Source organism: Petromyzon marinus, chromosome 66 (genome assembly GCF_048934315.1).
Source record: "Petromyzon marinus isolate PM22_M1 ecotype Great Lakes invasive population chromosome 66, UKy_Petmar_22M1.pri1.0, whole genome shotgun sequence".
In the NCBI taxonomy this organism is placed as follows: Eukaryota; Metazoa; Chordata; class Hyperoartia; order Petromyzontiformes; family Petromyzontidae; genus Petromyzon; species Petromyzon marinus.
In genome coordinates, this window is record NC_133732.1 from 9509393 (window position 1) to 9535813 (window position 26421).

Here is a 26421-nt window from a genome sequence, read left to right on the forward strand (position 1 = left end):
ACCAAATCATCAGCATACATAACGTGGTTGAGCAATAGGGAGCCATCCCTTGACCGCACCCGGGCATCGATCAGCCTCCCATTATATCTGTACCAAATGGAGATTCCCCCGGTATAGCTATTGAAGGCTTCACGAACTACGTGGTCTAAATAGGTGTAGTTTTACCCGGGCCCCCTCACCATCATGAAGGTCCTTAATGATCGTGAGCAGAGGGTCAGGGACTCCAAAAGCACGAAGAACAACCCAGAGCCCAGGCCTATTGATGGTATCATAGGCCTTGACCAGGTCAATAAAGCAGAGATGTAGGTCTTGTTGGAATTCCCTACACCTTTGCTATAGCGGACGGACAGAAAATATGGCATCTGTGCAGGACTGCCCTTTCCTGAAACCGCATTGGGGCCCCGCAAGCCTATCCTCAGCGTGCCTGGCAAGGCGATGTTGAATAATCCTTGCCAGGACCTTTCCCGGCACACTGAGGAGTGAGATGCCCCTGTAGTTGTTACAGTCTGTGCGGTCCCCCTTCTTAAAGAGGGGGACCACCAGGGCATCCTTCCAATCCTGTGGAACCCGTCCAGTGGTCCAGATTGTTGTTATGATGTCATATAGGGCAGTCTGTGCACAAACGCCACCCTCCCTCAGCATTTCGCTTGGGAGATCATCTCTGCCAGGTGCCTTTCCTGGTCTCAGACTCCGGATCGCCTTCAGTACTTCCTCAACAGATGGCACCTCAGCCAGCCACTCACAGGGGGTGATTTCTTCCAATATTTGAGGCACCGCAGCCTCAGCAGGGTCCTCCCCACTTTGTGCCACGATGTTTTCCTGGCTGAGGGATTTCCCCTCCCCCAGGACCTCACAGAAATGCTCAGCAAACCTCTTCCTGGGGGGTCGGAGATTGGATAACCGTTTTTTCCTGTAATGATGGTAATAGGTGTGGTGCTGCAAGTTACTTTTTTGATGGAGTTAAATAGAGATTTGTGATCGCGGGCCACTGAGGCAGACTCCATCTCCTCAGCAACCCGCAACCACCACCCATCCTTGTAGCGCCTCACGGCTCACCGAACCTCCGAGTCAAGGCTGCGGTAAGCCTCCTCATTCTCTGACGTGGGATTCTGTAGCCGATGACAGTGGGCCTGTCGCTTTTTCTCAACCATCCTGAACACCTCCTCTGTCAGCCAGGGTATCTGGGGAGGTCTGGACCGCGTGCCCAAAGCAGCCATTGCAGCTGCATGAGTCACAGTCCTAAACCTCGCCCATTTACCCTCGACATCAGGAGGAGTCGGGGACGATGCCAATCCCAGCCGCAAGCGATGATAAAATTCTCGCTTGCAACTTTCATCAGATAACTGAGACCAGGCCACTTTAGGTTGGAATGGGGTCCTGGGTGTACACCCACCACCGGAGTGGAAGAATGGCAGGCGCATCTTACAGATGACTAGTCGATGGTCAGAGGGCAGATCAGCTCCACGGTAGCTCCTAGTGTCAAGGACATGGGCTCGCATCTGCTGGTCCGTCACTATGTAGTCCAGCAGATGTTCTTGCTTGGACCCGGCATGCATCCATGATGTTGTGTGGATGCGCCGATGCCGGAACAGCGTGTTGGTAATTACAAGCCCATGGGCTGCACAAAAATCTAGCAGCCTCCTACCGTTCTTATTGAGCTGATCTGGCCCATGCCCTCCAATCACTCCAGACCAGGTGCCAGCATCATGACCAACTCGGGCATTGAAGTCACCCAACATGATGACTCTATCCCGAGGGGCCACTTTAGCCAGCACCTGTGACAGGAGGTCATAGAAGGCATCTGACTCATCGGCTTTGCCTGCATCCCTCCACGGATGTTCATCTTCGATGGGAGCATAAGTAACCACGACCACCATTCCTCGCCTCCGGTTGATGGGAAGGCGAGCCCAAAGTAGCCTGGGGCTTACAGCTACCCACACCTCACCGTCACGCTCCCACGCCCCCTTCATTCTTTTGTTCAAAAGAAGAGCCACACCCTGTTGTTTGGCCGTCTGCTGCCCCGAGTAGAGGACTGTCCACCCCTCATGGTGGCAGGAGCCAGAACCGGTCCACCGGACCTCCTGAATGCCACATAGATCCAGGCGGTACCGGTCTAGCTCCCGACAGAGGAGTGGCAGCCTCTCCTCCGCAGTGAGCGTTCGAACATTCCACGTGGCCACCCGTAGTGGTTTTTCGTTGTTTCTGGAGGAGCCCCGAGAGTAGATATTCAATCTCCTGGCTCCGCCAATTGGGGTTTGGCCAGGAGACGTCATCGACGCCTGGCCCCCCGGGGCCTCCGGCACAAGCTTATTAGTTATATACTTAATTCGCGGTTTAGTAGTAATTAATTGAAGGTGGAGGGGTTACCAGCCCCTCGCACCCGTCCAGAGCCCCCGTTTAGCCCCTGTGGTGGACACAGACGCCATGAGGGGAGGAGCCAATCGAAATTGGACTTCCCCCCCACAGCACTGTCCACGACAGAGTTGCCCGTCCGGCACCGCGAGGAGGTAGGGGGTTGTTTTGCCGGACAGACACACACATAAACACACACATAGACACACACATAGACACACAACATAGACACACAGACAGACACACACATAGACACACATACAGACACACACACATAGACACAGAGAGAGACACACAAATATACACACAGAGACACACAACATAGACACACAGAGACACACACAGAGACACACAGAGTGAGACACACACATAGACACACAGAGAGAGAGACACAACACAGACACACAGAGAGACACACAACATAGACACACAGAGATAGATAACACAGAGACATACAGAGAGACACACAACAGAGACACACAGAGAGAGACACAACATAGACACACAGAGACACACACAGAGAGAGACACACAACATAGACACAGAGAGAGACACAGACAGACACACACACATAGACACACAGACAGACACACACACATAGACACACAGACACACACAACATAGACACAGACACACACATAGACACACAACATAGACACACAACATAGACACACAGACAGACACACACAGACACACTCCTTGTGATTATGGGACTTTGTAGGATGAACGTTGCGATTTATAATGGGCACGAGGTGACCATTAAGGTGTGTGAGTTGGTCTGTAGTAAGGTGGGACACTTATAAGGGATTCACAGGTTTGTGTATGGAGAGACATTTTTGATCTTAAAATTCAATACAATTAAATTTTAGTATTTTACAATTAAATTAAATTTGCTATGAACCCTCCTCGTATGACGGGCAACCGCACAGGTCTTAAAACAATGACGATTCGGTGGTTTGAGTGAATAATAAATAGTTTTACCATTCCTGACAATAGCCAAGGAGGCGTGTTAAGATGTTTAAACAGCAAATCGAAACCTTTTGTAAGGAATCATGTTCACATGAACACCACCACACCATGTTTGTGTGTGCATGTTCGCATGAACACCACACAGTGTTTGTGTGTGCATGTTCGCATGAACACCACACAGTGTTTGTGTGTGTGCATGTTCGCATGAACACCACCACACAGTGTTTGTGTGTGCATGTTCGCATGAACACCACCACCACACACAGTGTGCGCGTTCGCGTGAACACCACCACCACACACAGCGTTTGTGTGTTGTGCTTCATGCAGTGACTTCATTCCTTTGCAAAGAGGTTTCTGACGTGTTGTTGTTTGAACATCTTAACACGCCTTCTATTTTACTGCTCAGCAAGGGAACCAACCCTCTTCTTATTTTCGCGCATTGCTTTGACGCTGGGACCCAAGGGTAATGAGTGATACTTAACAAAAAATCGTTTAAAAAAACGCTTTAATGAAGTGTACCGCGCTAGTAATGGGAGAAATCCACGACTCCAGGAAGTGGACCCGAAGCTCGCCACAACGTAAGGGGCCATAGCCAATTACAGCCAACGTCAGACAAACAATAACGTATAAAAATAGAATGTTTTAAAATAGATATTTTTTTAATGATATAATATAGTTATTGTCACCAGTATGACGTAAGTCGCTACCACATTGGGAAATGGGTTAAAAATTATAGTTACAAGATTTGAGGATACAGTTAAATAAAAAGCGTGAAATAAAATAAAATAAAAAAATGGGCCTCGGTTTTGATGCAGCTGCGATCCCAATGCCCCCTTCACATTCACGTTCAGGGCCCCCCACATTCACGTTCAGGCCCCCCCTCCCCCTCGTGGCTCCCCGTGCTGCAGGTGCGACACCTTGGCCCGCACACAGCCGCTCCGACATTCACGTCCAGGCCCCTCCCCCCCGAGAGGGCGCGCCAACCACTCACAGCCCGCCGCGGCTGTGACGGCGGCTGTGACGTAGGGCGGTGACGTCACCGCGAGGTCGCCTCGCTCTCGACGGGGAGCCCCGCAGAGGCCCCACGCGGCTCCCTGTGGCTCCCTCTGGCTCCCTGTGACTCCTGTGGCTCCCTGCGGCTCCTACGGCTCCTGTGGCTCCTACGGCTCCCTGTGGCTCCTGTGGCTCCTGTGGCTCCTACGGCTCCTGTGGCTCCTGTGACTCCTACGGCTCCTGTGGCTCCCTGTGACTCCTGTGGCTCCCTGTGGCTCCTACGGCTCCTGTGGCTCCCTGTGACTCCTACGGCTCCTGTGACTCCTACGGCTCCGTGACTCCTGCGGCTCCCTACGGCTCCTGTGACTCCCTGTGACTCCTGTGGCTCCCTCTGGCTCCCTGTGACTCCTGTGACTCCTGTGGCTCCTGTGGCTCCTACGGCTCCCTGTGACTCCTGTGACTCCTGTGGCTCCTACGGCTCCTGTGACTCCTACGGCTCCTGTGACTCCTACGGCTCCTGTGGCTCCCTGTGGCTCCTACGGCTCCTGTGACTCCTACGGCTCCTGTGGCTCCCTCTGGCTCCTGTGGCAGCGACATCGGCGTGAAGGTGCTGCGAGCACGCGAACACCACTCGCTATAGAGCACTTACTAATAAACACAATAACTCGTGATACACTGTGGCAGATAGTGGTGGTGGTGGAGTGGTGGTGTTGTTGATGGAGTGGTGGTATTGTTGATGGAGTGGTGGTGGTGTTGATCGAGTGGTGGTGTTGTTGTTGTTGGAGTGGTGGTGTTGTTGTTGTTGGAGTGGTGGTGTTGTTGATGGAGTGGTGGTGGTGTTGTTGATGGAGTGGTGGTGGTGTTGATGGAGTGGTGGTGTTGTTGATGGAGTGGTGATGGTGTTGATGGAGTGGTGGTGTTGTTGTTGGAGTGGTGGTGTTGTTGTTGATGGAGTGGTGGTGGTGGTGGTGTTGTTGGAGTGGTGGTGGTGTTGATGGAGTGGTGGTGGTGTTGTTGATGGAGTGGTGGTGTTGTTGATGGAGTGGTGATGGTGTTGATGGAGTGGTGGTGTTGTTGTTGGAGTGGTGGTGTTGTTGGAGTGGTGGTGGTGGTGTTGTTGATGGAGTGGTGGTGGTGTTGTTGATGGAGTGGTGGTGGTGTTGTTGTTGATGGAGTGGTGTTGTTGTTGATGGAGTGGTGGTGTTGTTGTTGGAGTGGTGGTGTTGTTGTTGTTGGAGTGGTGGTGTTGTTGATGGAGTGGTGGTGGTGTTGTTGATGGAGTGGTGGTGGTGTTGTTGTTGATGGAGTGGTGTTGTTGTTGATGGAGTGGTGGTGTTGATGGAGTGGTGTTGTTGTTGTTGTACCGGCCGGCCCGTTACGTCCGCGTTGTTCGTGAGCGCGCGGTTTAGACGCCTCTAGTGAGTGACGTCCTTTATTTAACCACCACGTGACAGCCCCCCCCCCAATGAGATTCTCCCCCTCCCTAGTGAGTGACGTCCTTTATTTAACCACCACGTGACAGCCCCCCCAATGAGATTCTCCCCCTCCCTAGTGAGTGACGTCCTCTATTTAACCACCACGTGACAGCCCCCCCCAATGAGATTCTCCCCCTCCCTAGTGAGTGACGTCCTTTATTTAACCACCACGTGACAGCCCCCCCCCCCCCCCCAATGAAATTCTCCCCCTCGTGAGTGACGTCCTTTATTTAACCACCACGTTACAGCCCCCCCCAATGAGATTCTCCCCCTCCCTAGTGAGTGACGTCCTTTATTTAACCACCACGTGACAGCCCCCCCCCAATGAGATTCTCCCCGTGTCTAGTGAGTGACGTCCTTTATTTAACCACCACGTGACAGCCCCCCAACCCAGCCTAGCCAGCCGGGCCTCTCCCCGACACGGGGCTGGCCGTGCTGCCTCGCAATGCGACTTTTTGTTTTCCGGAGAAACGCAGAAAACTCCCTCGTCTGGTATACAGGAGGTCGTGGGTTCCATCCCGACCCTGACGATGCCTGCTGCTGCTGTTGTAGATTTGAAGTCTGTGTGTCTCTCATCATCATCATCACGGTGGCTATGAGATGTTAACTACCTCACCTGATATGCAGGAGGTCGTGGGTTCCATCACGACCCTGACGATGCCTGCTGCTGCTGTTGTAGATTTAAAGTTTGCGTCTCTCGCTCTCATCATCATCACGGTGGCTAGGAGATGTTAACTACCTCGCCTGGTGTACAGGAGGTCGTGGGTTCCATCCCGACCCTGACGATGCCTGCTGCTGCTGTAGATTTGGAGTCTGCGTCTCTCTCTCATCATCATCACGGTGGCTATGAGATGTTAACTACCTCGCCTGGTATACAGGAGGTCGTGGGTTCCATCCCGACCCTGACGATGCCTGCTGCTGCTGTTGTAGATTTGGAGTCTGCGTCTCTCTCTCTCATCGTAGTGTGGATTTATCTCCGGGTGCTCCGGTTTTTCCCCTCCCACATTTAGAATCAACATCACGCGCTCAGCAAAGTTTGCTGCTGCTATAAATGTCCACGTGCTGATGATGATGATAAGCCACTTGATTGAGCTGCTATCATTGGCGATAGTCAGGTCGCTTCTAAATAAAGAGCTGAAAAGCAGCCCCGGTCGTGTGCCTTACGTGGAAAATAAACACAGAAAAGTGAGTACTGTACTTACCCCCCTTTATTTATTCAGCACATTAACTTCGCTACTCCTGACTCGAGCATGTGGCTCGTCATGCCAACCTGGGTGTCTGTGGGTCTCTGTGGGTCTGTGTGTCTGTGGGTCTCTGTGGGTCTGGGTGTCTGTGGGTCTCTGTGGGTCTGTGTGTCTTTGGGTCTCTGTGGGTCTGTGTGTCTGTGGGTCTCTGTGGGTCTGTGTGTCTGTGGGTCTCTGTGGGTCTGGGTGTCTGTGGGTCTCTGTGGGTCTGGGTGTCTGTGGGTCTCTGTGGGTCTGGGTGTCTGTGGGTCTCTGTGGGTCTGTGTGTCTGTGGGTCTCTGTGGGTCTGGGTGTCTGTGGGTCTCTATGGGTCTGGGTGTCTGTGGGTGTCTCTGTGGGTCTGGGTGTCTGTGGGTCTCTGTGGGTCTGTGGGTCTGTGTGTCTGTGGGTCTCTGTGGGTCTGGGTGTCTGTGGGTCTCTGTGGGTCTGTGTGTCTGTGGGTCTCTGTGCGTCTGGGTGTCTGTGGGTCTCTGTGGGTCTGGGTGTCTGTGGGTCTCTGTGGGTCTGTGTGTCTGTGGGTCTCTGTGGGTCTGGGTGTCTGTGGGTCTCTGTGGGTCTGGATGTCTGTGGGTCTCTGTGGGTCTGGGTGTCTGTGGGTCTCTGTGGGTCTGGGTGTCTGTGGGTCTCTGTGGGTCTGGGTATCTGTGGGTCTCTGTGGGTCTGGGTGTCTGTGGGTCTCTGTGGGTCTGGGTGTCTGTGGGTCTCTGTGGGTCTGTGTGTCTGTGGGTCTCTGTGGGTCTGGGTGTCTGTGGGTCTCTGTGGGTCTGTGTGTCTGTGGGTCTCTGTGGGTCTGGGTGTCTGTGGGTCTCTGTGGGTCTGTGTGTCTGTGGGTCTCTGTGCGTCTGGGTGTCTGTGGGTCTCTGTGGGTCTGGGTGTCTGTGGGTCTCTGTGGGTCTGGGTGTCTGTGGGTCTCTGTGGGTCTGTGTGTCTGTGAGTCTCTGTGCGTCTGGGTGTCTGTGGGTCTCTGTGGGTCTGTGTGTCTGTGGGTCTCTGTGGGTCTGGGTGTCTGTGGGTCTCTGTGGGTCTGGGTGTCTGTGGGTCTCTGTGGGTCTCTGTGGGTCTCTGTGGGTCTCTATGGCTCTGGCATCAGCGGGTGCCTGTGGGTCTCTATGGGTCTCTGTGGGTCTCTATGGGTCTCTGTGGGTCTCTGTAGGTCTCTATGGGTCTCTGTGGGTCTCTGTAGGTCTGTATGGCTCTGGGCGTCAGCGGGTCCGCGATTGGTGATGCAGACAATCTCAACGATCGCCTCCGGACGTTTTTTCTTCTTCCGGCACTGACAACCACAACTCCACAACTCCACAACTCCACAATGCGTTTCGTTTGCTGCCCCCCCCCCTTCTCCTCTCGCCCCCCCCCCCCCCCAGCAGCCCGCCGGCGAGCGCGCGAGAGAGAACCGAGCGGGAAAAATAATCGGCGCGTCCCAACCACCGCGCCCGGCCGGCCCTCGCCGGCCCTCGCCGTGCGCGGGGAGGGCGGCCGCTCCGCTCGCCTCGGAGGCTGCCCCCTCCGTGCGCAGTGGCGGTCGGTCCGTCGGTCGGTCACGAGGAGGAGGTGGGGGGGGGGCGGCCCCCACCGATGGCCTCCGCTGCCCTCGTGCACGGCGGGAGGCTGCTGATCAAGCAGGAGCGTGAGGACGAGGAGGAGCCGCCACCGCCGCCGTGCGACGACGATGACGATGGCGGTAGCGGCGGCGCGTGGCCGGGCCTCGTCGTGAAGCGTGAAGGTGAGGAGGCGCTGACGCTGCCCTGTGGGCGGAGCCACGGCCGTGGTGGTCCGCGGCCGTGGTCGTCGTTGTTATCGTCGTTGTTGTCGTGGTTGTCGTTGTTGTTGTCGTTGTTGTTGTCGTGGTTGTTGTTGTCGTTGTTGTTGTTGTCGTGGTTATTGTCGTCGTTGTTGTTGTTGTCGTGATTGTTGTTGTCGTTGTTGTTGTTGTCGTGGTTGTTATTGTCGTGGTTGTTGTTGTCATTGTTGTTGTCGTTGTTGTTGTCGCGAGGAGCGGAGGCACCGTGGAGGTGACGACGATGCTGGTAGTGGTGGTGAAGGTGGCGATGATGGTGGTGGTGTTGGTGAAGGTGGCGATGATGGTGGTGAAGGTGGCGATGATGGTGGTGGTGTTGGTGAAGGTGGCGATGATGGTGGTGGTGGTGGTGTTGGTGAAGGTGGCGATGATGGTGGTGGTGGTGTTGGTGAAGGTGGCGATGATGGTGGTGGTGGTGAAGGTGGCGATGATGATTGTGGTGGTGATGAAGGTGGCGATGATGATGATGATGGTGGTGGTGATGAAGACGGCGATGATGGTGGCGGTGGTGATGGATTAGCTGGCGATGATGGTGGTGGTGATGATGATTTTGATAGTGGTGGTGATGATGGTGGCGATGATGGTGGCGATGATAGTGGCGATGGTGAAGGTGGCGATGATGATGATGATGGCAATGATGATGGTGGTGGTGGCGACGATGGCGGCGGCGATGATGATGATGGTGGTGATGGTGAAGGTGGCAATGATGATGGCAATGATGATGGTGGTGGTGGCGACGATGGCGGCGGCGATGATGATGATGATGGTGCTTTGGCGTCGATGAACGTGGTGACGGTGAAGGTGGCGATGATGTTGATGGCGATAACGGCGATGGAGGAGGCTGGGCTCGCGGCCACACGGAGAATCCGGAAGAGGGGCTAAGGAACTTTTCATCGATTGAAGTGAGTCTCCTCATTGCATCTCAGCCGGTGTCTCTGAGGCTTATCAGCCGGTGTTCCCTGATCTGTCCAACTTTCAACAGCTGTTGAACGACTCAAACAAACTTAACCATAGGCTCAGTAAACTTGCATTCAGATGAATTAGATCATGCTGCTTGCTGCTATGCATCACCACGTGACGGTGGATGGTAAGCCACGTGGCTGAGCTGCGATCATAAAGTGTTGGCCAGGGTCACTTCAGAATGAACGCCTTAAAAAATAGTAAAAAAAGAACGCTTTTATTTTTAAAGTGCACTAAAAGCTCTTTTCTCACAGATGTCCAGTTAGGTGGCACGGGGTCAGAACGTCACAACAACAAACGACGCAAACGCACGATAGGAGTTCAAAGTGTAGGCAAATAAAACTAAACATTTTTTTTCATGTTACCAGGTAAAGCCCACTTAGCTATTAGCATATTTTTTTCAGAAGCGACTCGCTCAACAAAGTAGCTCATCGTTGTCATCATCGTGTGGAAAGCCATAGCAGCGGCCAAATACCCTAAACAATAGAATCTCAACGCACGACGATCCTAAATGTGGAGGGAAAACTCTAGGACTCTGGAGAAAAACCCCCCACGTGATCACGGAGAGAGAGAGAGACGCAAACTTCAAAATACACAGCAGCAGGCGTCATCAGGGTCGAGATCGCACCCACGACCTCCTGCATACCAGGCAAGGTAGTCAACATCTCATAGCCACCGTGATGACGATGATGATGAGAGACACGCAGACTCCAAACCTACAGCAGCAGCAGGCGTCGTCAGGCTCGGGATGTGAACCCTGACGTTGCCACGCTCTCGCCTCGAACCCCGCCAGGCCGACGCGGCGGCCGCGCCCCCCCGAGACGCCGCCCCGCGCAAGCGCAGGAGGCCCCGGGAGAAGACGATCGAAGCGGCGGTGCGCCGGATGGCGGCGGGCGCCTACCCGGGTCGCCACGGCGGGGCGAGGCGCGAGACGCGGCCCTCCGTCGTGGCCGTGGGGCCCGACTGCCGCTGCAAGCGCGAGTGCTTCACCAAGGTGGACGAGGACTACCGACGGGAGGTCTGCTCCCACTTCTGGCGGGAGCTGGGCCGCGACGGCTACGACGCCCAGACGGCCTACCTCTTCGGCAGGATCCTCGTGCAAGACGTCAAGCGGCGGTACTCCAAGAGCGCCCGGGACAAGCGCTCGTGCAGCGTCGCCTACCACGTCGCCACGCCGGCGGGCGGCGGCGGCGGCGGCGGCGGCGGCGACGTGCAGGTGTGCAAGAAGGCGTTCGCGAGCATCTACGGGATATCGCGCGGCCGCATCGACGTGCTCGTGTCGAAGAAGAAGAAGATGGTGGCGAGGGGCGAGGCGGCGGCGGCGACGGCGGCGGCGGCCGCGGCGGCGGCGGCGGCGACGGCGGCGACGGCGGCGGCGACGTCGCTGCCGCGCGACCGCCGCGGCCTGCGCAAGGGCCGCCCGCGAGCCCTCGCCGAAATCCTTCGCTTCCGGGCCGCGGCGGAACCCGCGGCCAATTTCAAAAGTCAGCCGAGGGAGCAGCGGCCCTGACGGACGTGGGCCGGGAGGGGGGCGGGGGGGAGGTGCCGCGCTCCCCGCGGATCGTCGCGGCGCCGTCACCACGGCGAGCTGCGTCCGCCGCGGCCGTCCGGAACGTTCTCTCCCGTTCCGGGAGCTGCGATGCACTTTGACATCGTCGTCGTCATCGTCGTCTAGATTGACAAACTCGTTTCTTGAGAACTGCTTGTTTTGCGTTTGGTTTGTTGTCCACCTCCCCCCCCCGCGCACCTCCGATGAGCACGGTTGGCTACGCACAGTGCGAAAGAAGTTCAACGTACATACACAGAGACTCACAGACACCTATGAAGGCCGGCACGGCACACGAGGGGGTGAGTGGCCAACACCACGCCCGGCCGCCTTTGTCTCCCCAGTGGCGATGTTTACACATATCGCACCAGGTACTCATTTGAGGCTGAGTCGATCTACGGGAGGCCCAGGACCGGTTCAGATCATCGTCGCCGGTGTTGGCTGTGAGCTGGAATCGAACCCGGGTCGTCAGGTTCGTAGCGCAGCGCTAACCGCTACGCTACACTACCGCTCCCCACAACATACACAGAAACCCACAGACACCCAGAACCACAGAAACACCCATAGAGACACCCACAGAGACACCCACAGAGACCCACAGGTTAGCACGCTTGGCTCCGTACAGTGCCAAAGAAGTTCAACGTACACACACAGAGACCCATAGACACCCAGACCCATAGAGACCCACAGAGATGCACAGATTAGTGTGGTTGGCACACGTAAGGCGGTGCGAAAGAAGTTCAACAAACCGCCATTTGCCACGAAGTGACGTTGACGTCACCACGACGCTTGTGCCAGGCTGTGTGCACCTTGAGGCAACGTGAAGTGTCGAACGCCCGCTGGCAGGAGGTCACGAGGCAGACCCAGCAGGTGCCACAGGTCGACTGACTGAGATGACCGAGACGACTGGCTGATGCACCACCTGTGCCCCCTACTGTGCCAACCTGCTGTGCTTCAGCCGCCCGGCGCTCCGCTCGTTGTTGTGAGCGTCGCTCCTCCGCCCTCCGTTGTTGTTGGAGGGCGACTGCCTCCAACTGCCCAGTAGCATCCTTCACGAGCCTCCTCCACAGAGGCCGATCTTGACACCGCTGGTACCGGTCATCGGCAAGTCCACTCAGAAAGATACCCCAGACCCACAGAGACCCACAGAGACCCACAGAGACCCACAGGTTAGCGCGTTTGTGTCACACACGGCGGTGCCAAAGAAGTTCGGCGTGGAGTGCGTACGTAACCGGTCACTCGACCGACCATCGCTTCAATTGCCCGACCAACTGGGAGGAGCGCGATGACCGTTGGGCATGGGCTCGCCGCTGTTCTCTCGCGTGTGCCTCTGGACGGGAGGTGATGGGCGGGGCTTCGCGACCAGCATCGGCATCGTCAGCCGCGTCGTTGCTTGTCTGGTTGGGAGGGGTCGGGCAGTGCGTAGGGGCGGCTGCCATTTTTTTACAGGGGCCTGAGGAAGGGGCCGTCCACAAATGACGTCACGCACCTGGGCGGGGGGGGGGGTCAGACATTTGTGACGATGTGTGACGAGGGGGGGGGGTTTTTGAGAAATGTGACGTCACATCAAAATGCGCAACTTTAAATAAATATAGACGACACGTTCTACTTAATTAAATAGACTTTTTAATAAATGTGTTCTCCTACGACATCAGAGTGCAGCGCCACATTGAAATACGCACTATAATGACAATAGTTTAAAGCGATTTGAAGCATGTTTGATTTTTTTTGGGGGGGGGGGGAGGGGGGCACAGCTTTGTGACGTCATATTTGAGGGGGGTGTCTGACTTTTCGTGACGCTGTGTGACGAGGGGGGGGGGGGGGGGTCAAAAATCGTCCGAAATCGCGTGACGTCATTTATGGACGGCCCCTAACGGGGATGGTTTATCAGCAACAAAAAGTCGTCCATTTGAAATATTTTCTTGTTCGAGGGTTAGAATCCGCGTGAAGTATGAACCCTGTCGCTTAAACCGGCCGCGGCCCCCTCAGCGTGGGTTTGTGCCACGCAAAGACGACGCGGCCAGCGTGAGGCCCTCTTTCTTTCGTCAGTATCAGAAGTGTGGAAAAATAAGAATAGGTTTTACCCCTTTCTGGGAATAATAAAACATTAGTTGTCTTAAGCACGTTTTTTTTTGTTTGCATGTTCACCACCAGTGCTGTTTGTGGTGAATGCAGTAACTTGATTCCTTGCAAAAGGTTTAAGTTTGGTGTTTGAACATCTGAACACCACCTGTTTTTACTCTTATTTTTTTTCAAAACGTGGCCAATTCGTTACTAGTTCAGCACTGACCGGTTGTGTGTTGGGAGATCAAAAACCCGCTGGAACATTTGCAACTCGAGTGGCGTGTGATGTATATATTCGGCCTTGAAAAATATAAAAAATAATAAGACCGGATATATACAACAGTGACCTTCCGCTGGCAATTATATCAGCCAGCGTCATCTGGGCGATTCTGCCACATTTACACGGACGCAATGCAACCCCCATCGCTGTAAACCCCTTATCAGTGCCCCACCTTATTACAGACCAATTCACACCTTATTGGTCACCCCGTGCCCCTTACAAACCTCAACGTTCATCCTACAAAGTCCCATCCCAAGGAGAGAAACACAAACACATAGACACAGTAATTGTGTTTGCCCCGTATTGAAACGGCTGTACGCCATATGGACCTGAAAACTCAATTTCGCCTGTACAAGAATACGGGTTAAACCGTATGGGTTGACACGGGCATGCAACCCCAAATGAATAATATGTGGCTCGCGAAAGACCCGACTGCTACGCGTCAAAGAGGGCGACCCGCTGCAACAACCAAAAAGCTTGTGGTAGTCGATCGACGCCCATCGACCGAGTTGACGAAACCAGCGGATGTTCAACCCGAGTGCTTGTGTCGATCGGTAGAATCAATCTTCTATATATATAAAAGTCAAAAATTGTTTGTGTGTGGGTTTGTGTGTTCGCGCGCTTACGAAGGATTTGGCTAACCCTAACTGTGGGGTTTACGTGAAATAAAGATAGCCAGGTACCACGCCGTGAGCCCCGCTGTGAGCAAGCGCTATTCCTTTTTCATTTCCGTCAAATTTTAATTAGTTTAATTAGCGATTTAGTGCGATTTTTGTGCGCTTTGCATTTATTTATTTATGAAGCGTGCACGGCCATACCAACTCACGCGCCATTGGTGGGGGGGACGGCCCATGCCAAGTCCCACGCCTTTGGTGGGAGTGAGGGGGACATGTTCTTTCACGTTAAAAATGCTATAAAAATACACTAAACGCTCAGGTAAATTCTTCACTGTGTGATGTCCCCCCCACCCCGATGCGTGCAGTTACTACTATACAGTCGTATAGATGCTACCACTATAGGCCGTAGATATTACTGCAGAGTGGCCGGGGAGATCGTGGCTGGGCGGTCAGGGGTAGCAGCCCAGCTCCAGCCTGCCAAGGTGCCACCTCGGCCGGCTGGACAATCTAGGTGAGGCCGGAGGCTCTCCACGGGACTAGGCCTCACCACGCCACTCTGTCAGTTGAGTACTTTGTGCTATACAGTCGATAAATACTGCTATAGTGTCAGCATGTACTACTGTAGTGATAGCAGGTACCACCAGTCGGTATGCACTGCTGTTATCATAGCAGGTACCACCACAGTCGGTATGCACTGCTGTAATCATAGCAGGTACCACCACAGTCGGTATGTACTGCTGTAATCATAGCAGATACCACCACAGTATGCACTGCTGTAATCATAGCAGATACCACCACAGTAAGTATGCACTGCTGTAATCATAGATACCACCACAGTCAGTATGCACTGCTGTAATCATAGCAGGTACCACCACAGTAAGTACGCACTGCTATTACATTTTTAACAGTGGTTTTTAAATATTTCTTTGGCCCGGGCAACGCTGGGTATACCAGCTCGTTTTTAATATTTCACCGTTGGGGGAACGTCACCCTTGGACCCCACCCTAGCCACCGTGATGATGATGAGAGAGACGCAGACTCCAAATATACAGCAGCAGCAGGCATCGTCAGGGTCGGGATAGAATCCACGACCTCCTGCATACCAGACGAGGTAGTTAACATCTACCTAGCCACCGTGATGATGATGAGAGAGAGACGCAGACTCCAAATATACAGCAGCAGCAGGCATCGTCAGGGTCGGGATGGAACCCATGACCTCCTGCAATGCACGGTTGGCTACGTACGGCGCCAAAGAAGTTCAAGAGCACGCACCGTGCGTGTGCGCGTGGCCACGTGCTCCTGCACCTAGCCTGGCACAGGACGGGATACAGCTGGTGGTGGTGCATCTCCCGGTCATCTCAGCCAACCCGTGGCACTTGCTGGGTCTGTCACGTGACCTGCCAGCGAGCCTTCGACACTTCACGTGGCAGCCTCAAAGTGCACCTAGCCTGGCACAGGCGCCGTGGTGGCGTCGCACTGAGTGGCGAATGGCGGTGGTTGTTGTTGTGAGCTTTGCTTTCCCAAAACATCCGCCCCCTTCATTTCCACAACAACAACAAATGCGTTCCACGACATCATTCCCACGACTTTCTTTTATTTTTAGTTTATTTTATTGTAACATTAAATGATTATATCACATCGTCACCGTGACATTACACGGGATGTGTTTGTTAGTTGTGCTGCTGTCGTTGATAACACTGCAAACGCAATCACTTCTCGGAGCGCAACGCCGCACACGAGAGGAGCGTGCGAGAGTGGGGAGGGCACAACGAGGAGGAGGAGGAGACAGACGACGCCACTGAGTTAACCCCCCCCCCCCTTCGAAAGCGAAGCGTGAGTTTGGTGGAGGGTTTGTAACTTAATCCTCTTTCAAAGGGAGATCTGTGTACGGAATTGTATATACACACACCACACAACAAAGATACGGGGGATCTTTGTTGTATACCTGTGTGTGTGTACCTATTTAACTCCATCAAAAAAGTAACCTGCAGCGCCACACCTATTACCATCATTAGGGGAAAAAACGGTGATCCAATCTCCGACCCCCAGGAACAGGTTCGCAGATTTGCTGAGCATTTCTGTGAGGTCCTGGGGGAGGGAAAATCCCACAACCAGGAAAACATCGTGGCACAAGGTGAGGATGACCTTGCTGAGGCTGCGGTGCCTCAAATATTGGAAGAAGTCACCCCCTGTGAGTGGCTGGCTGAGGTGCCATCTGCTGAGGAAGTATTGAAGGCGATCCGGAGTCTGAGACCAGGAAAGGCAGCGGGCAGAGATGATCTCCCAAACGAAATGCTGAGGGAGGGTGGCGTTTGTGCACAGACTGCCCTATATGACAACGGTCTGGACCACTGGACGGGTTCCGCAGGATTGGAAGGATGCCCTGGTGGTCCCCCTTTTTAAGAAGGGGGACCGCACAGACTGTAACAACTACAGGGGCATCTCACTCCTCAGTGTGCCGGGAAAGGTCCTGGCAAGGATTATTCAGCATCACCTTGCCAGGCACGCTGAGGAGAGGCTTGCGGAGCCCCAATGCGGTTTCAGGAAAGGGCGGTCCTGCACAGATGCCATATTTTCTGTCCGTCTGCTACAGCAGAGGTGTAGGGAATTCCAACAAGACCTACATCTCTGCTTTATTGACCTGGTCAAGGCCTATGATACCATCAGTAGGCCTGGGCTCTGGGTCGTTCTTCGTGCTTTTGGAGTACCTGACCCTCTGCTCACGATCATTAAGGACCTTCATGATGGTGAGCGGGCCCGGGTAAAACTACGTGGCCGGGAGTCAGAGCCATTCCCTGTACACCTTGGGGTGCGACAGGGATGTCCTCTGGCTCCCACATTATTATAATCTATTTTGACCACGTAGTTCGTGAAGCCTTCAATAGCTGTACCGGGGGAATCTCCATATGGTACAGATATAATGGGAGGCTAATCGATGCCCGGGTGCGGTCAAGGGATGGCTCCCTATTGCTCAACCACGTTATGTATGCTGATGATTTGGTAATAGCTGCTCAGTCAGAGGAGGAGTTGGAGACGCTGCTGCTGAGACTGGCGCATGCCACTAAGAGGTGGGGTCTTACCATCAGCCCCACCAAAACTAAGCACCTGCCTGGGTATTTTGTGCCATCGGACACTCCACCCCCACAACTCCCAATCGGTGATGGGGCAGTTGTGGAGAGAGTGGAGAGTTTCCCATACCTGGGCAGTGTGCTTATGACTGGCTCCAGTTTAACAGCAGAGGTCTCACTCCGAATCAGTCGAGCGGCAATATCTTTTCATCGGTTGCGTAACGCTGTGTGGAAGCTACCTGGTCTGTCGCTCCGCACTAAGCTTCAGGTCTTCTCGGCCACGGTCATTCCCTCCCTTCTCTACGCTTGCGAAACGTGGACCCCCCTAATTGAACATCTTCGCCGGTCAGAAACATTTAGGCTGGCCTGCCTACGATCCATCCTGGCTTTAACCAGACTGGATTGTGTGAGGAGCTCACAAATCCTTGAAAGATCTGGGCAGGGTCCCATCGCTGAGCTCCGGCAGGCAAGGCTGCGATGGCTGGGTCATGTAGCCCGCATGCCCAGCCACCGCATGCCGAAACAGCTTTTGTTCGGCCGGATTGAGGGGGCTAAGCGGGCGCGGCATGGGCTAGAGAAGAGATGGAGTGATGTGGTACAGGAGGACGTGGAGCTGAGTGGACTTGCCGATGACTGGTACCAGCGGTGTCAAGATCGGCCTCTGTGGAGGAGGCCCGTGAAGGATGCTACTGGGCAGTTGGAGGTAGTCGCCCTCCAACAACAACGGAGGGCGGAGGAGCGACGCTCAGAACAACGAGCGGAGCGCCGGGTGGCTAAAGCACAGCAGGTTGGCACAGTAGGGGGCACAGGTGGTGCATCAGCCAGTCATCTCAGTCAGTCGACCCGTGGCACCTGGGTCTGCCCCGTGACCTGCCAGCGGGCGTTCGACACTTCACGTGGCCTCAGGGTGCACATAGCCTGGCACAAGCGTCGTGGTGACGTCACCGCCACTTAGTGGCGAATGGCGGTTGTTGTGTACCTGGAGCCGGCTCCAGTTTAACAGCAGAGGTCTCACCCCGAATCAGTCGAGCGGCAATATCTATTCATCGGTTGCGTAACGCTGTGTGGAAGCTACCTGGTCTGTCGCTCCGCACTAAGCTTCAGGTCTTCCTCGGCCCGGTCATTCCCTCCCTTCTCTACGCTTGCGAAACGTCGACCCCCCTAATGGAACATCTTCGCCGGTTAGAAACATTTAGGCTAGCCTGCCTACGATCCATCCTGGGTTTAACCAGGCTGGATTGTGTGAGGAGCTCACAAATCCTTGAAAGATCTGGGCAAGGTCCCATCGGTGAGCTCCTCCGGTAGGCAAGGCTGCCTTGGCTGGGTCATGTAGCACGCATGCCCAGCCACCGTATGCCTAAACAGCTTTTGTTCGGCCGGATCGAGGGGGCAAAACAGGCGCGGCACGGGCTAGAGAAGAGATGGAGTGATGTGGTACAGGAGGACGTGGAGCTGAGTGGACTTGCCGATGACTGGTACCAGCGGTGTCAAGATCGGCCTCTGTGGAGGAGGCTCGTGAAGGATGCTACTGGGCAGTTGGAGGCAGTCGCCCTCCAACAACAACGGAGGGCGGAGGAGCGACGCTCACAACAACGAGCGGAGCGCCGGGTGGCTAAAGCACAGCAAGTTGGCACAGTAGGGGGCACAGATGGTGCATCAGCCAGTCATCTCAGTCATCTCAGTCAGTCGCCCCGTGGCACTTGGGTCTGCCCCGTGACCTCCTGTCAGCGGGCGTTCGACACTTCACGTGGCCTCAAGGTGCACATGTGGCGAATGGCGGTTATTCTGTGTGTGTACTTGTGTGTGTGTGCCTGCCTACTTCAGTGGGGGGGGGGGGGGGGGGGGGGGGGTAGTGTAGCGGTTAGCGCTACAAACCCGCCGACCCAAGTTCGATTCCCGCTCATGGCCTCCAACACCAGTGACGATCATCTGACGTCCGACGTTCGACGCCAGCCTCAACGTTGGACGCCGACGTTGCCCCGACGTTCGACGCCGACGACGTTCCGCGTCGACCGGCGGTGGCGGTCTTCATCGGAATTGGGGGTTTTCTTGTTGTTGTTGTTGTTGTGACACATCAATTAAAACTTGACAAATTACAGCCCGCCTGCGTTTTAAATCGTTGTCGACTTCTAAATAAATGAACGTGATGGGCACAAGTCCAATGGCGGAGGCAGGATTTTCAGGTGGGGGGGGGGAGGAGGCAACCCCTCCAGCCATGAAAAACAATTAGGAGTTGTCAGTAAGTAAGGAGTTGTTAGGAGTTAAATTTCGATTTAAAGCTTTTGTGCCTGCAGGGATTCATCTTCTTGGTTCTTTCGGTAAAGTCACCACGTAGAAGGGAAATAAAATAATGAAAATAAAAATAATCAAATAAAAAAACTATATTATGTTTTATTTGTATTCTTTTATCCCTTCTACGTGACTTTACCGAAAGAACCAAGAAGAAGTAAGGAGTTGTTAGTAAGGAGTTGTCAGTAAGTAAGGAGTTGTCAGTAAGGAGTTGTTAGTAAGTAAGGAGTCAGTAAGGAGTTATTAGTAAGCAAGGAGTTGTCAGTAGGGAGTTGTTAGTAAGTAGTTGTCAGTAAGTAAGGAGTTGTCAGTAAGGAGTTGTTAGTAAGTAAGGAGTTGTCAGTAAGTAAGGAGTTGTCAGTAAGGAGTTGTTAGTAAGCAAGGAGTCAGTACGGAGTTATTAGTAAGCAAGGAGTTGTTAGTAAGTAAGGAGTTAGTAAGGAGTTGTTAGTGAGTAATGAGTTGTTAGTAAGCAAGGAGTTGTTAGTAAGTAAGGAGTCAGTAAGGAGTTATTAGTAAGCAAGGAGTTGTCAGTAAGGAGTTGTTAGTAAGTAGTTGTCAGTAAGTAAGGAGTTGTCAGTAAGGAGTTGTTAGTAAGTACGGAGTCAGTAAGGAGTTATTAGTAAGCAAGGAGTTGTCAGTAATGAGTTGTTAGTAAAGAGTTGTCAGTAAGTAAGGAGTTGTCAGTAAGGAGTTGTTAGTAAGTAAGGAGTTGTCAGTAAGGAGTTGTTAGTAAGTAAGGAGTTGTTAGTGAGTAAGGAGTTGTTAGTAAGGAGTTGTTAGTGAGTAAGGAGTTGTTAGTAAGGAGTTGTTAGTGAGTAAGGAGTTGTAAGTAAGGAGTTAGTAAGGAGTTGTTAGTGAGTAAGGAGTTGTTAGTAAGGAGTTGTTGGTGAGTAAGGAGTTGTTAGTAAGGAGTTGTTAGTAAGTAAGGAGTTAGTAAGGAGTTGTTAGTGAGTAATGAGTTGTTAGTAAGCAAGGAGTTGTTAGTAAGTAAGGAGTTAGTAAGGAGTTGTTAGTGAGTAATGAGTTGTTAATAAGCAAGGACTTGTCCCTTGCTTGTTACTTGACGCGTGTGCAACGATGGCGCAGCCATCGATCGAGGGGTCGAATTGCAAACTGCGTTGTGTGATCGGCACCGCGCTCGCTGAAGGTGCTGACGCCTTCAGGGAAGTCGTGGACTGTAGACGCAACTGCGCACAATTCTGAGTCGCTTATAACCGCTTTGCCGTTACTTATTGCCAATTATGGACTCCCATCATCGCAGAGTCCCTGGCACGTAGTAATATGCTACACGGTGGCAGTGGGGGGGGGGGTCACAAAATGTCGATTTATTACTAATAAACCCCAATGATCCTATCGAAATTAGGGATTTCGATCGGATCATTGGGGGGGGGGGGGGCACGTGCCACCCCCCCCACAACTTCCTCTTGTGCGCGGCTGACAGGGCATTGCGCATCGCGCGAGCTTAATTCCCGACGGCAATTTATATCATTCGGAACGTCTCTCTCCTCCGACACTCTCGTTTTTTACGATCAGAGGAACCAAGAAGATGCTCGGTGTAGTCGGCACTTTGCTTCGTTCATCATTTCGGTTTTTTTGCTTTCAATGCTTTGCTTTATGTGCCCCCCCCCCCTGTTTAAATGAAAGATTTGACAAAAGATTTCAAGCTCTGCTCCTTCTTCTTACCCCTTCCCTCTCTTTTTTTACGATCAGAGGAAACAAGATGCTCGGTGTAGTTGGCACTTTGCTTCGTTCATCATTTCCCTCTCTCTCTCGTTCATCCGTTTAACTCCGGAAGGGAGCGCGCAAAGGGGGGTGGGGTGGTGGTGGTGGATTTATCACCGGACACACAAACTTTCGGTCAGTCTAAACATGGATTTGTATTCGCGCGCACGACTCGTACGGGGGGGTGGTCCGCACCGATCGCCGTGACGAGACGACGGGGAACCTCAGGAGGAGGAGGATGAGGGGGCTAGAGAGTGAGGCGACCGTGCTCCGTACGCCCCTTCTGCTGTACACCTCCCCGAAGGCTCTCGCGACGCATGCCAACTGTTGGGCGATGATCCGCAATGGAGGTTTTGTTGGGTTCGATCGCGTCAACGTTGTGCCGTTAAACCCGACACAGCCAATCAGTCAGGGGGGTGTCGCGTTAACAAAACGTGGCCAATTCGTTACTAGCACGGCACTAGCCGCTTGTGTGTTGGACAGCACCTAGTAACCGGTTGTGTGTTGCAGAGTAAACCCACTACAACATTTACAATCTGAGTACTGAGTACAATCACAATCAGTGCAGTTACTAGTACATTACTAGCCGCTCGTGTGTTAGAGAGTAAATCCGCTGCAACATTTACTTTTCGCCGGTAATTGCAACCGGCATCATCAGGTGACAGCCGAATGTTATTGACGGGCTCCACTGCTTTGGTCAGATCGACGTTGTCAGGGGCGGTGTTTTAACCACGACGGAGCCGATGAACGCGGACAAATAGTGAGGCCCATCTCGATTGACAACTCAGCACCTTGCTGCCCTTCCCACACCTTACCTCCCATTGGCAACGTTCGGCTAACGTGGGGTGGAGCCAAGTTCAACGGCCGTGCGTACAAATACGGCAGTCCGGTTTTTTTTTCCTCTTTTCCCCAAAAAAATAAGAATCGGTGTGTTTCATTAATGCCGGCAATCACTGCCGGCAATCACTGCCGGCAATTACTGCCGGCAATTACTGCCGGCAATTACTGCCGGCAATCACTGCCGGCAATCACTGCCGGCAATCATTGCCGGCAATCACTGCCGGCAATCATTGCCGGCAATCACTGCCGGCAGTAATGAAACGGGAGTTGCGTTAAGATGTTCAAAACAACAAGTCGAAGCCTTTTGCAAGGAATCAAGTTTCCTGCATTGACCCCACGCGGTACCTGTGGTGAACATGCGAACAAACATTGCTCTGACAACATTTGATGGCATTGCCTTTGATACCGATTGGCCTACACCAGAGCTACAGCAGCCCTCTTCATGGCCGAGTCTCTACCAAGTGTCAGCAGACCAGAGGATGACGCCAAAAGACGAAGGGGCCGTCCATAAATGACGTCACGGGATTTGGGACGATTTTTGACCCTTTGACCCCCCCTTCCTCCTCGTCACACCGAGTCACAAAAAGTCAGACCCCCAAAACGTCAAATATGACGTCACAAAGCTCTGCCCCCCCCCCCCCCCAAATAAAACACGCTTCAAATCGCTTTAAACTATTGTTGTCATTGTAGTGCGTATTTAATGTGGCGCTGCACTCTGATGTTGTAGGACAAAAAAACATTGATTAAAAAGTCTATTTAATTAAGTAGAACCTGTTGTCTGTATTTATTTATAAAGTTGCGCATTTTGAGGTGACGTCACATTTCTCAAACCCCTCCCTCCCTCGTCACAAATGTCTGACCCGCCACCCCCCCCCCCCCCCAGGTGCGTGACGTCATTTATGGACGGCCCCGAACAGCACCAGGCCAATGTCGTTATCGGAGCACTTCTAGCTCGGGGTGAGCAGCCACAACATGGGAGACCTTTCTGATTGTGGCATGGAAAAAAAAGGTCCCGTTTTGTAGCAAATGTGTACAATTCAAGGCCGTAATTAGAATAAATACTGGGGACACACCCTCCCCAATATTAAAATATGCTCAAAATGTCCCCCCCCCCCCAATATATCGCTATAAAATAGATTTCTGTTGATATGATTGTGGTTATGGTTGTACTTTATTAATCCCTCATCTCTGCCGTTACGTACAATGAAACAAGAAATGGTAAAAAAAAAAAAGTAGAAACAGAGCAATGTAAATACAATAACACTATTAGACATTATTGTTAAAAATAAATAAATACAAAAATTCGGCAGGAAGTTCGTTTTCAAATGTAGATTTTTTTTCTGGGGGGGACCCCCAGATACCCTGGAAGATTTGGTCCCCCCCCCCCCCAATGTTGACACCATGGCTGCGGCCTTAGTATACAATTGTGTTTGTTGACAATTTCCATCCAGCGTTCATCCGAGCCTCAAGGCTCCCGGCGTCATCGGCGCGCGAGCGGCAACTTCGGTCGGCGTGGGCTCTGTCGCCACGGCGGAGCGTTCCAACAGGAACCCTAAAAAATAAAGTTCACATCGCAACCCCCCACAATGTAACCCCCTCCCCCCCCCCCCAAAGACAAAGTCATTACGAATCGCGTACCGCTGCGTGCCAAGCAATTAGCGACATACAACAGCAGCAGCAGCAGCAGCAGCCGCGGGACTCTACGCCGTCTCGTTACGGAAACGAAACGAGAGTTACAAAACGACACAACGTGAGAGCGAACCAAACAAACGCGCGTTTTTGAGTTTTTTCCTCTCTGGGCGAGGCTGAGGATTATTTTTCCGTGTTGTTTTTTTTTTGACGGACGGACGATAGGGAGTGTGCACTGGCAGGCCAACGCCACCATTCTCATCGTTTCAAACACTTAAATCATTTCCCCACCGCTCCCACCGATGGGACCAAAGATGTCGCGACCACGAGATTAAAGGACGCGACCTGAGCTTGGCTGTCTTCACTCCAACGCTGTCCTCAGGGCAGTACGGTCCCTTCACCTGATGAAGACCACTTGTGTTGTGGCCGAAACGTCGTGATTTTTAGTGTTTTATTTTTTTACCTACGTGACTTTACCGAATAGAACCAAAGAGTATGGATCCTTGCAGTCACGAAAGCTTCAAATCTAGAATTCAGTCTCCACGTGTTCACCATGGTTGTCAACGTGCGCCTGGAATCTTCCCCAGGTGGTCTCCAGAGCCAGGAGGAGGAGGCACATTTCTCGTTGTTGCAAATTCTCACAAGTGTCAAAACATTTGTTTGAAGGGCCCCGTACATCTACCGACTCCGATCGCCTGATGTCAAGTGGCAAGGCGTTCCATCGGTCTGTGGGGGCCACGCCAACAAAAGCACCGATAGCGAAAACAGCGCAACCCCAGAGACCTGTGGGAGTGCCGAGCAGTTGGAGATCGGAAGATCTTAAGCAACCTTGATGGAATATCTAAATGTGTTCGTTCCTGCAGGTAATGCGGGAGTTGAGCCCTTTTAAAACCTTATGGGCCGTCCATAAATGACGTCACGCGATTTTGGACGATTTTTCACCCCCCCCCCCTCGTCACACGGCGTCACAAAAAGTCAGACCCCCCCCCTCAAATATGACGTCACAAAGCTCTGCCCCCCCCAAAAAAATATATAAAACATGCTTCAAATCGTAAAATATATATTTTATTTTATTATTGTTTCCCTTTAACGTGACTTTACCGAAAGAGCTAAGAATATGAATTACTGCAGTCACGAAAGCTTTAAATCAAAATTTATGCTTCAAATCGCTTTAAACTATTGTCATTGTAGTGCGCATTTTAATTAAGTAGAACGTGTTGTCTATATTTAAAGTTGCTCATTTTGATGTGACGTCACATTTCTCAACGCCCCCCCCCTCGTCACACATCGTCACAAATGTCTGACACGCCCCCCCCCCCCGTGCATGACGTCATTTGTGGACGGCCCCTAAGTTGCTCACCTCGGGAGGAAAATCGAATTACAGTCCCCCCCCCACAACTCACTCAACCCTCCTCTATGGTTACAATAGAACCATACAATGTACGTGCTTGATGCGGCAAAGAGCCCAACAAACAATCTCCCTCTCATCACAAGAGTCTGAAGATGAATCTGCGGCTCAGCAGCGTGAGGGTGAACACTGAAACCACGAGACCGAAGAATTTCACCCGAGTGGTAGCAATAACGGGCTAAATCGTGTACGCTTGACACGTAGCAGGCTTTCACGACCAATATTATTCGTAATAAAGGTTGTTGGGTTAGATCGCCGTGAGTATAAATGTTGTGCAGTAACCCTCCACCACCCGACACAGCCAGTAAGGTTTGTCACGTAAACAACGCGCCAATTCGTTACCACTTCAGCCCACCGGTGTGTCGGAGTAATTCCACATTTTTAATTTGAATCGCATCATCAGGCGTTTTGCCAGAATAGTGAAGCAATTCACCTGCTTCCGGTCTTAGATAGAGCAAGATGACGTCATCACTGAACCCATCAGATGCAGACATCAGAGGTGGAGGAGGGGGGGGTATTGTAATTATTTAATAGATTAGTAATCGGTTAATTAGCATGTTTCCTCTAAAAGGTAATGCAGTTGTCAAGACGTATTACTAAATAACACGCTTCTAGGCCGCTCTCAGCCTGTAGCTGTCACAGCGGTCCCCCTGGTAACATGACTCAAGCCGACGGGAACGAAAGCCGTTCATGGGTCACTTACTTCCTCCTCTTTGCTCCCTGTGGAGCGTAAGTCCGCAACACAAGGCCACGCCATGCCGGACGGTCTTTAGAAGCTTCACCCCAAGACGAGGCACATGGCCTTTAGTTGGTCTAGAACGGTGCATCGCTTGGCAGTCTTTAGCAGCTTTCTCTGCTTCACCCCAAGACAGGCCCAAGGTCTTTAGTTGGTCTAGAACGGTGCATCGCTAGGCAGTCTTTAGCAGCTTTCTCTGCCTCACGTCAAGGCGGGCCCCCAATGGTCTTTAGTTGGTCTAGAACGGTGCCTCGCTAGGCAGTCTTTAGCAGCTTTCTCTGCTTCACCCCAAGACAGGCCCATGGTCTTTAGTTGATCTAGAATGGTGCATCGCTAGGCAGTCTTTAGCAGCTTTCTCTGCTTCACCCCAAGACAGGCCCACCAATGGTCTTTAGTTGATTCGTAGGTCACAGCGCTCGGCGAAGGCA

At 52.8% G+C, this 26421-nt stretch overlaps 1 protein-coding gene across 6 annotated transcripts in view; it reads left to right on the forward strand.

Annotated features, from left to right (window-relative positions):
* Positions 1–4211: 4211 nt before the first annotated feature.
* The window catches only part of LOC116956677 (uncharacterized), an 88779-nt gene continuing 66569 nt past the window's right edge, over positions 4212–26421 (forward strand). For 4 of the 6 annotated variants that reach the window (XR_012930358.1, XR_012930356.1, XR_012930357.1 and 1 more), the window contains exons 1-4: positions 4212–4921; positions 8401–8756; positions 9633–9733; positions 10585–12506. Coding sequence is in view for 2 of the 6 variants with exons in the window: in XM_032978457.2 (XP_032834348.1) it covers positions 8609–8756; positions 9633–9733; positions 10585–11301 (966 nt within the window). In the remaining 4 variants the exon portion in view is untranslated. Of the gene's footprint in view, positions 4922–8397; positions 8757–9632; positions 9734–10584; positions 14375–26421 lie in introns of those variants that run through there. The other 2 variants (XM_032978457.2, XM_032978459.2) reach the window with 2 other exon arrangements.